Consider the following 12,764-nt stretch of genomic DNA (forward strand, 5'->3'; position numbering starts at 1 on the left):
TTAGGCCTTAAACAGTTTTACAGTTCGCCCAATGAGTGCATACAGGGCCTCCGATGAGACGCTGTAAAAATTATTTGACACGGTTGCCACTGATATAGTAGGGCTATTCTTACAGCCAGTGCTGTCTTGAAAGAGTAGAGATAATGGGAAATAATGGGGGTTGCATCAGGCTGGGCAGAAAAGGAGGGAGCAGACTAGAGGAGTGGAGGCAGTCATGGAGAAGTCAGACCTTTATCTATAGGAGAGAGGAAAGGAAGAAAAGAGGGAGGGGAAGTGAGAGAAGAAGAGAAACAGGATAGGGCAGTTAGCATAAATCACTTTTGCAGCACGAATTAACAAGAAAGTCAGGAAATTCACAGTGAAAGAGGAAGCAGCGGGATAGGAGGGGGAAAAGAATGGGGATCAGTTTGAGGGGAGAACGTTGGAGTTTGACACGGTGACTCTGGAAAACAAAAAAAAAAGAAAAAAAAGAAAAGCAAATTGGCTTGTCCCCGCAGCTTGGGCTTCGTGATGCGTATCGGACGCACTCGGAGAAAGCTTTTTCGGTGGATGGGATCACAATGAAAGGAGCCAGAAAGGCAAAAACCCGGGGAGCAGCTTTTTAGATTTTGTTATCAAACCCCGGCGTCTTAGGGTCTCGCTTCAAATGGCATATCTTATGACCTGACAAAAGTAGTCGGGGTGGCGGCTGGTGTACGAGATTATCACGACATCTTAGATCTCGGCCCGTAAGGCTGCGTCTGCGGTCATCAGCCTGTGACAGGAGCAGATATGATTTGACTCATTTATTCAGGGACTCAGGTTGACGCCGCAGTGGGTGTAACTCTCCTGTTGTCCCCTCTGTAGGCTTCGCACGCTCTTATCCTCGACAGCTCCCTCCCCCCTCGGCCTCCCCCGCCTCCCTACTGCTTGAAGGTGAGCTTGTCGGCGAGGCGGGAGAGGAAGCCGAGCGGTTTGGACCTCCTCATCCCGCCTTCGCCACCGGGCCCCTCCTCCCCATTCAAGCGGGTGAGCTCCAGCTCGATGGTCATCAGCACCCGGCCCGAGCCGTCCTCCCCTCCTCCCCCCACCTTCTCTGTCTTTCTGACTATGGTTCGCTGCTGCTGTTGCTTGGGCTGGGCCTTCGCCACCGCCTGGCGCATGGGCTGGAGCAGCCGGCCGGCGAGCCCACCCCAGCCCATCCCCGTATCCTATTTCTTATCCTTGCGTGACTCCTGCTTCTTCTTTTCCGAGGCGGCCGCCTTCACCTTGGAGGGGTCGGCGGGAGGCACGGGGCCCTGTGGGGGAGGAGGGAGAGGGGGTCGGGGGGAGAACAGGGGAGGAGAGTCACTTCAGGAGGAAAGGAGCGTGAGGGAGAGAGAGAGACAGTGAGAGAGATGGGGCGAGGAGGGAGGGGTGAGATGGGTGCGTTAGAGATGAGAGGATGAGAGATGGGGTTAAGCAGGACGGGTGGAGCTGTGTGAAGAGGAGAGAAGAAAACATTTAGGAGGAGGAGGAGGAGGAGGAGGAGGTGAGAGTCAGACGTACAGAGAGACAGATAAGAGTGAGGAGGTAGAGAGGCAGTCCTTTTAGGGGAGGGGGTAGCAAGTGAGGGGGGGTGGTGTCCAGAGCTGTAAGGGGGTGACAAAACAGGTAACCATGCGTTAGGATGGGACACAGTGGCAGACAGGCTCCATACACCTGTGACAACTGAGTGACAAAAGATCATTAACACGCACGCACGCACGCACGCACACACACACTTATTGACTATTCTAGATACTTTCTGTCGACTTCTTTAAATTTGATGATACTACACAATGAAATAGTCATTAAAAGGCTAAAACAACAACATAAAGTTGCTCTTGCTTTTAAGTGCAGTCTTAGCCTCAGATTTAGCAACATGCTAATGATCATGTTATTGTTATTCAAATTCTGTTTGGTTTTTTCTTGTTTCTGTCCTTCTTGCGTTTTTGTGCATAAATTTTCTAACTTGCATCTTATCAGGATGCTCTCAAAAAGAAAGCATCTCTCAGAGCTGAAACTTTGTGCAAACTTTTACTTTTCAGCCACATTTAGTTGAACCTGGACACCTGTTGTAGACGCTGACTGTCCTGCAAATCAACGCATGCATAATTTAGATGATGAAGGTGGCATGATGCTCCATCACATTTACATAGGAGCTGCACGGACATATTCGTTCACAGATCCTATAATCTTTACAAGGGAACAAATGATTAGCTAAAGATCTTCTACACACATTTTGCTGTAGGTTGGGTCAGGAATAGACCTGCTTGACGGGCTGCGTGATATTTTTAAGCAAAGGCCAACACAAGCTTCAAACGCTCATCTAAGTAGTTTATATAATTCAGCCATTCACTCCCACTCATTCTGTATATTGTCTGTGCAGTGTCCAAAAACATCTCGAAGGAGAAATCTATAAAAGGAAGAGGAGGGAGGAGGAAAAAGGAAGTAAAGTGAGGCTTCACTTGAGTACAACAAATCCATCAGGAAGGACTGGACAGAGTGGAGATAAGGTCAAGGTAACACTTAACTTTACAATAGCTGTATTCCAGTGCATTAACCTGCGCGTTAACCTATCGGAAAGTATCACAAGTGCAAGATAATGGTCTGATGGGGCTTAATGAAACTTCAGCCGTACAGTATGTAATGGTTTCACAACGCTGTGTACTTTTAATGCTCTTCCACAGGCCGAGCTGCAGGCCGGCGCACTGTTGTGAAGTGTTACCGAGGACAGACGGAGTGAATAATAAGCATGCTGGAGTTTTGAAATACTTCCTTTAATACATCAAGTTAGCGGCGGAAAGCACACTAGAGGCCGCTTCTTCCCGCCGAAGCCTCGACTAATAATGCCCCACTGATTGCATTAGAAAATTTATCATCTTTAATTATGCTCTGTGCACAAGCAGCACGCACTCTGATAAGACAGCAATCAGAGCGCGCGCTGCGACCACCATCCGGCTCGGCGGGGCAGCTGCGCAGCCCATCCGGTGTCATTACCTTCGATCATACTTACATTCTCTCATACATCATTGTATTGTTTACCATTATGCATCCCACGGTAGACTCAGTTTTTTGGTGCACTGTATTGCAGAGCGCCCACGCTAATGACAGGGCTGCCTCGTAAACACACTCGAGTCTGCTTAGGCAGAATGCAGAGCCACCTCTGTTACAGGGGCTGCACACACTTCAAAGGGAATGTGGGTACAGTGGCAAAACAGGAGGGACTGGCGAGGAGGCAGATAGGTAGGTAAGTGGCTGCCTCCCCTGCTGCATACTAAAAAGAGACGGTGACAGGTGAGGAGGGAGATTGAGAGATAGATGAAGAGCGAGAGGTAGTGATTTTCTGTCCGGAACCGAAGCTGATCGGAAACCCAGAAGACCTGAGGAGGGAGAAACTGGAAAGGGAGCGAGCCGGGGAGGAAGATGAGGCAGGATCGACAGAGCGAGAGAGGCGGCAAAAAGGGGAGAGGAGAGGGGGAATTACAGACAGATCTCATGGTCAGCAAGGAAGTCGAAGGCAGGAGAGGAGGAGGAGGAGGAGGTTGCAACTGAGGAGAGGGAGACAGGGGACCGGATAAAAGGAATGTGAATTAGAGAGTGAGGGAGGGAGTGAAGTGAAGTGGGGGATGGAGAGAGGAAGAAAGGGTGTGGGTGTGTGTGTGTGTGTGTGTGTGTGTGAGCTCAGATCGATACCGAGTGCACTCAATTATCATTCCAGTACAGTATGTGTATGTGTGTTCATTCCTGTGAGCTTTCTTATGTGTGTGGCTGCGGGGTAAACTCCTCTCCCACAACTCCACCTAATGGGGAGTAGCACACACCACAGGGTTTCTTTGTCTCTCTGCCTCACTCCCTCCCTCGCTCGCTCCCTCACCCGCAGCCTTTTGGAGATTTGTAGTGCAAGCCCAGCAAACGGAGAGTAACGAAGATGGTGAGGCTGATACAAAATTGTGTTGTGTCAGCACAGCCTCCTAATAAGGGCTATTTGATCAAACAGCCACTTATGAGCCCACTATAAAATCCCAGGAGTCCTCTGTGTGTGGCGGAGCTTCAAGAGGAAAAAAATAAATAAATACAAATAAAAGATAAGGGAGTGTGAGCTCAGATGGAATGGCTGTTTTTGCTGTATATTCCTCTTCCAAGCCAAGACTTGCAGGAGAGTAACTGTAAATGACAACATTGTCAAATATTTCAGTGTCCTTTTGGCGGCGAGTTATTTATTCATATATGCACTGTCACCCGCTGCAGGCACTTGAGAGCAGCTGACTGCAGCTGAAGAGTAACCTGACAATCATACGACAGTAGAAAGGAAAGAAGAAGACAGAGGGAGGAAGAGGGGCTCCTGGGAGATGAGAACGAGCACAACCGTTTGAGGTAGGAGGAAGGGTTGGCCCTCGCTGGTGTTGCCCCCTAGGTTTGAGCCACAGGGGCAACGCAGCACACTCCTAACTGGCGGCGGAAGCCTGAAGCCGCCGCCGCCTCATCTTTACATTAGTTTCCACCTGTGGCTAAATGACTCGCTGTCACAATAACACCTCTGATCTTCCAGCTCTGATATCTCTGCACGTCCCTCGTTTAAAAGCTGAGTTTTGATTCAGGAAAACGCCTTGAACTCGAGTGACTTCCTCTTTTCCCATTATCAGCATGCGAGGCGCACAGTCGATTACAATACACCCCCGCAACCATCCAGACCCTACATTACCACGGAGTAATCAAACAGAACTTGCCCCGGTGGCTTGTATTCACAAAAGAATACAAGCCACCAAAATGTCTGATTAATCCACCACTTGAGGCTATCGCGCTCCCATGAGGGATAGAGGAAAAAAAAAAAATACCCCAAATCCTTGGCGTGCAGCAGTGTAAAACCACTGATAACAGCCCAGACCATAATAGGCCCAGTGATTTTCATTTGACTCCCAGTGAGCGAAATCAGCAGCTCCCGTCCATTTCCCCACTGTGAGCAAATCAGAGTCTCCATTCAATACAGCGGCGGCATTAGGGCCGTGACACGGCCTCGGCCATTTCACAGTCGCTGCTTTGATTCTTGCCCTGTGGCTGTTTACTTGCACCGTGCCGCCCGGCCCCCCCTGTGGGAGCCGAAGGAGGGGTGAGGACCACGAGAAAGAGAGAGGAGAAACGAGCTTTGCAGCACCTCAAAGGCTGCGATGGCACTCGAGCAGCCTGAACACTGTTATTAGTGTTTCCCGGGCAGAGTTTGAATGACATGTTATTTTGTTGTTGATATGCCGCTTGGAGGAGGAGCCGGCTAAGTGCGCGGACATATTGGAGCTGCTTGGACCGGCACTGGGGAATGCGATTATGAAACCGTGCCGTTATGCACTGTCATGTTGGATGTGTGCTATTGTGTGGCTGCAGCGCAACAGAGGAGATCCCTTTTGACAACACGTTTCCTGAGCCGAACATATATTCACACGCTGACTGCTGTTGTAATCTCTCCAAAAGGACGTCATTTTACTATTTAGCGCCTGAATGTGACAGCAAACCGAGCTGCTGTAAACTGGATGTGTGCATGTGATGGAGTGTGTGAGGAAAGGAGGGAAGAGGAGGAAGGAGGAGTAGAGGGGTTGTGGAGGAAGGAGAGGAGGGAACTTGCCTGTCTCTGCTGTGATCCCTCTTTCTTTTTCTTGCCATGTTTGCTGGAGGGGACAAAAGAAAGACAATGTCAGGATGTCGAATCTATCTCTCCCTCCAGTGGTCACAGGGCAGCATTGCCTGGCAGCCATCATAAAGAGAACATCAACTTAATCTACTGGTGCTGTCTCAAACGCAGCCCCCAGGTGCGAGGTGCGTTAAGATCTCATAAGGTTGAATAGGTATAAGCAAGATGATGGATCCATCATGGTCACGATCCAGTGGATTATCCACTCACAAACCTCTGCTTCACCACTTTATATCATCCTGCTTTGGACCTATGCAGCACTGTTTTTTAGATTTAATCTGATTGAGAGATCATTATCGGTCTTTCCAGCCCACTAACTTCAAATCTAAACCTCTCCTAACCACATCAAATGGTGGCACGCCAGCTACGCCAGCTTGGCCACACAGGTGTCGGTGCCAGGGATGGGCTCTGGCCTCAGCTCCAGTCCCTGGCACAGACCCGCCTGGCAGAGCGCCGCCGGCCACAGGCCGGTCACTGACCTGACGCTGAGGCTGAAGACGCGGCGCGCCACCAGGAACCTCATCAGGTAGTAGATGACCACAATGAGCACCAGCAGGCCCAGCACCACCCCGATGATGGCTCCGGTGATCACACCAGCCTGGATGGGCACTGTGGGTGGAGGAGAGGGAAAGGAGAAGTTAGGAGGTAGAGCAGAGGAGAACGATGCAGAGAATTTTAGGATGAAAAGGATGAAGAGTAGAAAGCAGGTGGCGGGGAGAGGTTTGGAGTGCGAAGAAGAAAAGGGAGAGTCGCACTGAGGTGAGCTGGAGAAGAAAATATGTCGTCAAAGGAGGGAGGAAATGAACGGGAGAAGAAAGCGAGGAAACAAAGCTGGAAGGAAAGGGAATGAGAGATGAAGAGAAAAGAAGAGCAAAGGCAAAATAAAGGTTGAATGAAAGATGGAGAGTACAAGAGGAGTGGAGGCAGAGAAGGAGGCGTAGAGGAGGAGAGATAAGGCAGAATAAAGGTGAGAGCAGGGATAGAGTCATGGAGGGGGAAGTGGAGAGACAGTGCAAGACGATGGAAAAGAGGGAAAGAACAGAGGGGTGGGAAGAGAAGCAAAGAGGAGGGGGGAGACAGGAGTGAAAGGGAGGCAGTGATAGCAATCTCAAACAGAGGGAGAGATAAAATTGTAATTGATTTCATTTAACGGGAGGCGCGAGGAATTTTAAACGAGGCAGTGCGACGACCGGTCTGAACACAGAACTCGCTGTAGTCTGGTGCACAGCGCAAATTGAGATTAATTTCAGAGTTTGGAATGATTATAACAACAATTGAGAACAGTTGGCTTCTGACGAAAAAAATAACCAAAATATGCCATATGGGCTCAGTGGAAAGCTAATGAGCAGACACAGATGTAAGACAACGCCGGCATTAGACTTTACATAGTGGGGAATTTGATTTTGCTGCGAAACCCCCCTACAGGGCCACTTGTAATCCCTCCCATCTCACCCTTCTCAAAGACCAGCAGGCGGACGCTGGAGGGCCGGCCCACGATGTCAGGGGGGTTCTTGGCGTCGCAGGTGAAGGTGCCGTTGTCGCTGAACTCCAGGTTTTTGAGCAGGATGGAGCCGTCGCGGCGGCCCGGGTTCCCCACGAACTCCAGCCGGTCCCTGAATGGGCCCTTGTTGTCAACGTAGGCGGCGCCACCAGTGTAGTGGAAAATCTGCGAAGGACAGAGAGGATGTTGTGTTGTCGATGTGGTGTCACCATAGTGAGTTTAGTCAAGAGTAACTGCTGAATTTGGCTGTTTTCTGTGGTTGTTTTCGGACACATTTTGCATTTGCGTTGCTTTTTGTGGAGGCTGGTTGTTGCTCCCTGTAGAGGTTAAAGGTGCATCCATATTTTATAATCATGTACAAGATCATGACAAAACTGCAGAGTCAAGTCTGCACTAACAAGTAGAGCACTGACTAACACCTGAGTACTAATGAGTCTTGAAGCCTGTCAAATACAAAAGGCTGAAATCAAATCAGGTCTTATTCCGAATCTTGATTGCTCGTTCTTCAATCAGAGAGCTCCTGATTTACACTGATTTCTGACTGACTTGGCAAACTTCTTAGCAAACAGTTGCTTATTTAGACATAGAGGCAACTGCAATGAAACAGTGGCATTCAGTTGTATTGCTGTCCACCTGGTAAACCTACTTTCACAGTTTTAACTCGGTGGTGGTCTCCAATTTTGGACTTTTAAGCTGCGAAATTCTCCACTATGTTCACATGCTAACTGCTAACTTGTCTGATAGTGTTAAAGTGTCTTTTCCGCTGAAACAGCTGCCTTTTGATGCTAAAATGACGCTGTGAGAGCACGGAGACTGAACCAAAACAGTCAATTTGTGGGCCGGAAAACCAAAACAATGAGTCGAAAGGCGCTAAAACACTTCTCAGAGCTGAGGGGAACTGCAGGGTGATGTGCTAACAACACATTACGCTCATTTGATCCATTGTTAATATAAGACTTTTCAGTTAAAATCTTAGACTTCATTTTTTCAAGCTTGTGTGTGGCTGCTTGTTTTCAGACATCATGAACTGTGGCCCTTTTTCTTCGAATGGAAATATAAGGTTTGTAAAAAACCTGTTTACAGATGTATTTCTAAAAGTGAGGCGTTTTAGTTAATTGATTTTGAGGTAAGCAGGAGTAAATGCTGATGCTCTAGAGTCCACAAGGTCATGGCCAAATCAGGATGATGTTGTGGTAAAAAACGGATTTTAATTTTCAAGACACGTCTAATTGATGTTTTGAGGCCTGTGAAACCAACACGAAAGCCATCCATTCATGATACGCAGACTCTTATTTGATAATGTCAGAAACCAAATACGACCGATCTCAAAAGGACAAATGCACCATGAAAACGGACAGACGTATGAAACTGTAAATCTGTCCAGGCGGGTAAAGGAATGAGCGAGCGAAGATAAGTGGAAAAAGGAGGAGAGAAATCTCGTTTCAAAGCGAGGGCACTGCAGGAGACAGATGAAAGCAGAGGAGGTGAGGGGAGGAGATAATGAGAGAGGAGGGCAGGCACAAAGAAGGCAGGGCTGGGGAGGAGGAGATTAAGGGAGGTGGACAGAGGGAGGCGCAGTCAGGACGGGGAGATAGAGAGATTAGAGAGATGGCAGGGCGATAAGGGCAGGGAGAGTGAAATTAAAGAGCAGGTGAAGCAGCAAGAGGGGTGGGAAGATTAGGAGAGACGCTTCCTGCGTGCTTGTTGTTTCCTTCTTTAAGTTAATACACGAACGCGGCACTTGAGCGTGTGATGACATTTCAGATATTCACACATTGGTCAGATTAAACCCAGATTCCTTCCGATGATTTGCAAGTGAAAGTGCTCGGAAAAAACTCCAAAATCATGAATTTGTCCATCCTGTAGCCAAAATGATGGCGTCTGAATCATGAGATCCTGATATTAAAGCTGCACAAGCTGAGAGCAGATAGTTTGGTCTTCTCCTAACAGTTTCAAGGATTTTTGGACCAACAAATCACGCCATGTGACATCAGCACGCTACCCCCCTCCTCTGACTGCGTTTTTGTTCCTCTCGTGCCTGGCAGGGGTGGAGACGGCGAAAACAAAAAAAGTATTTTGGCAGAAGATGCAGCCATTGTCGTTTTTTCGATCTCCTTCACAAACATTTATTTGTGGCTTTCTTGTGTGTGAGAATAAAATCAGAATTTCATTTAGGAAACTAAGGAGAAAAGAGGCGGGGATGGTCCTTTTGTTTACCTCCCCGTATTGATTTATGCCAAACATCTGCCGCTTTAGCTGCTAAATGCTAAACATCATCGTCACCAAATCACAGTCACTAACTTCTGCCTGCCGTTTGTGGGTTTATCAGTCGTTTCCACTGAAAGCGACACAGATGAGGGCACGAGACTGAATCCAAAGAGCAAAGCTGCAGGTGAAACCGAAGCAATGAGCTTAAAGATGAGTTTGTTCCGTGACAATCTCATCAAGTGCAGCTTTAATATGGATGTGACTAAAGCTCAATCTTTGTGGAGATTCGCCGATTGCTCTGTGACAGACACAGCGGCACACTCATCCGCTGCCGCACTTAGCAGTTCATACAGTCTGTGTGTGTGAATTTGTGCATTACAGAGATGCTGTCCCGGGAGCCATCAGGCCTGTACGTCCAGGAGAAGGTGACGTCCTCTGAGGTCCAGCGCCAGGAGAAGAAAGAACAGGACAGCCGGATGTCGGAGCCAACCAGGGCGTGGCGCTCCCAGCCGGTGTAAATCACTATGGCCTGAGACTGCTCAGGCACTGGGAGACACAGAGCAAGATGTGGTTAATTCACAGATAAACACAACAATCCACACCACCACCAGATTAAAACGCGGTGGGGGTTCAACATTAAGGTTGCCGTTACTACAGCAACCTGCAAAAGCTTTCTGTTAAAGAAAAGCATGTGTGTGACAAGTAAAACCATGCAAGCATATGAGTGAACAAAAACACTGCAAAACACAGGTGGACATGGTCTTGATTGGTTATAAATTTGAAGGAAATACTGGCATTTTTTCTTAAGTCGCTACAGTACTAAACATTTCTCGACCCCTACTGTAATCACAAGACATGTAAAGCATCACTCACATTCCCCTTGATTAGCTTCATCCATGAAATCAATAAAATAAATCCCAAATACATAGATATGCACCCACACATAAGATAAACTGCAGATTTAGAGGTGTCAGACCCATCATTGACTCAGACGTGCACTCAATAAATATTTGGATTATCACTGGAATATCGGTGCTGGTCTCTTAAAGTCAAAGGGGAACATCATTCTCTCCATTAATATGGATTATGTTGGCTTAATCGTAGGCACTGTTTATGCTTGAATAATATTTAATGATCGATGTTAATTTGGTTTTCGCTGCAAAATCAATATTTTACTTCCCTGGAAAATGCACTCAGCATCTCAAACAACCACCAAAGCCCCTGGGAGCTGCACACCCCTGCCGGAACATCATTTCTGTATTGTTCAGTTTCAGTTAACATGTGTGAATGAGCCACCACGAGTCAGTCTCACAGCTACACTCACACTAATGCCCCTAAGTGTTCTGGAGCTCTCCGCCTCTTTTAACACCTGGAGAGTAAAGTTCACAGCGTTCACTGCGAGCGTCCTTGAAGGAGCGAAACTTGTCAATAAAAATCAGGGCTGACACTTTTAATTAAAATTCTGACAACCAAAAAAAAAGTGCAAACATCTGATAGGATGGGAGCAGAGAAAACAAGGAAGGGCAAACTCCTGCCAACCCTCAGTCCAAGAGTCTCAACATTAGCGCTTTATAAGAGGAGCACAGATGCACCTGAGGACGAACAATACCCTCCACAAGTCTCCTAATGGCTTTAAATGAAATCAATTAGTAAATACTAGGATATTAATTAAAATGTTTTAGTGTTAAGCCAGTGTAGAGGGAGATTCATTTCAGTGAAAGATCAATTACATTCACTACTGAGCCTATTGACCCTTTTTTTCTCATCATCAAGTCCATCGTTTTCAGCTGAGGACTGAGAAGAAAACAGAGAAAAAGCCCTGCTCGTCATTTAACCTTTAACCTCACATCAGAGGAAAGATAATTTCAACATCTTCGCTCTCAACAGATGAAATTCAACGCAGGGTTCTTTGAGACCTCGTCAAAATAAAACTCAATGAAAGTTCAAAGAAGGTTCAGACTCTTTTTTTTTTTCTTTTACCTATTCCCAGGAGGACAACCGACGCCAGCGCCAAAAACGTCAGCATGGTTTCTGGCTTCTACGGAGCTCCCAAAAGACTGATGCCGCAGACCTGACAGGGGTCGGCCGAGGAAGAGTCCCACTGTGGAGGGAGTGTGAGTGGAAGGAGGAGAAAGAAAGAAAGAAAGAGTGGAGGGGTGCAGGATGCCAGGACAGAGGGCAACAGGACAACAACAGAAAACCCACTGTCCCTTGGTTTATACCCAACCACACCCCTCGCCCAGGCTCGGCCCAGCCCATTCCTCCCCTCCTCACACCCCCAACCGCCAGCCCTCACTGTCATTCCTCTCCATTTTGCCCCTTACAGAAACAAATGACACACATTATGGTTTGCGGTGGAAGGCGAACGGCACCTGTTCTGTACAGTAGCTGGTGAATTAATCGGGTAAACAATGGGCAACTTGGGGCAAATTAGCAAACTCTGCGCCGTATTACGCCATGATGAGTGTAATGTGTTAGATTACACCCTGTGATTGAGCTGAGAGGGGATGCTAATCAACACTTGGCGTATAGCCGTGAAGGAGGGGGCGTGCGACGGGGAATCGTGACCACCTGCGGTCCCCTCTGTATGTGATGGCTGCTCATATGTAAATATTACATGGGGAACGGTGGGAGGTCGTCTCGGTCCGTTTCTGCCTGTTTACAGTGGAGGAGGAGGGGGATGAAGGGGATCCTGCGGCGAGGTCATTCCAGAGCTCTCTCCTCCATCCCCATCCCTCACCCCTCTTTCTCCTCCCCGTGGACACTCACCCGGTCTGAGGCCAGCGGCCCAAACAAAGCCCCGACTCTTTGCTCCCTGTCCTCCCTCTCTCCAGATTCCTGTCGTTTGCTGACGTCTAGCACTTGGAGACAATGGAGAGAGAGGGGGACAGGGGCTGACTGGTGTTTGCCAATCTGTCAATGGCGCTTTCTTCCTCCCCGGCCTCTCCCATAGTCGTTTTCTCCTCCTGCCCGGACAAAGCTGTGCATTCAAAGTGCGGCGCCCACTCCTCAGTTTTCCAGTAACGCAGACAGCGAGTGTGGGGAGAGACCTGCTATATATAGATGGGTTGATATCAGGACAAGACAAGATGCACAGAGAAACTGGCGGCAGATGCAGGGGGGGAGAGAAGAGCCGGCGGTGCGAATGAGCCGGCACGCTGGAGTGGAATTTCTGCAATAGCCTCATTTCTGAAGGCCCCATTCCATCATTTAGTCACGTCATAAATATGCATTCATTTAGCCGCTGGCATAGTAATAGTGAATACATGCGCAAATTAATGGTCTGCGGTGCTCCTCCAGCTTCAGCAAACACAAGCTGGAATCACTTATTCTCAACATGAAGTGCAAACCATATCAGTCATGATTCCACTC

At 48.2% G+C, this 12,764-nt stretch overlaps 1 protein-coding gene across 1 annotated transcript; it reads right to left on the bottom strand.

The window, feature by feature from the left end:
- Positions 1 to 1,308: 1,308 nt before the first annotated feature.
- Positions 1,309 to 11,564, bottom strand: mpz (myelin protein zero). Its single transcript, XM_041949415.1, has 6 exons — positions 11,373 to 11,564; positions 9,772 to 9,938; positions 7,136 to 7,349; positions 6,163 to 6,292; positions 5,618 to 5,660; positions 1,309 to 1,610 (listed from the first exon to the last, which is right to left on the bottom strand). Exons 1-6 carry the CDS (start codon positions 11,416 to 11,418, stop codon positions 1,569 to 1,571), a joined length of 642 nt encoding a protein of 213 aa, XP_041805349.1. The 5' UTR covers positions 11,419 to 11,564; the 3' UTR covers positions 1,309 to 1,568.
- Between the last annotated feature and the right edge of the window lie 1,200 nt (positions 11,565 to 12,764).

This window comes from Chelmon rostratus, chromosome 12 (genome assembly GCF_017976325.1).
Source record: "Chelmon rostratus isolate fCheRos1 chromosome 12, fCheRos1.pri, whole genome shotgun sequence".
In the NCBI taxonomy this organism is placed as follows: Eukaryota; Metazoa; Chordata; class Actinopteri; order Chaetodontiformes; family Chaetodontidae; genus Chelmon; species Chelmon rostratus.

Coding starts and splice junctions, on each gene's coding strand:
- mpz (XM_041949415.1), bottom strand. CDS start 11,418: ATGCTGACGTTTTTGGCGCTGGCGTCGGTTGTCCTCCTGGGAATAG. Junction 7,350..9,771: donor GCTCCCGGGACAGCATCTCT/GTAATGCACAAA, acceptor TGTCCTTCGCAG/ATTTTCCACTACACTGGTGG. Junction 1,611..5,617: donor AGGGATCACAGCAGAGACAG/GCAAGTTCCCTC, acceptor ACCCCCTTACAG/CTCTGGACACCACCCCCCCT.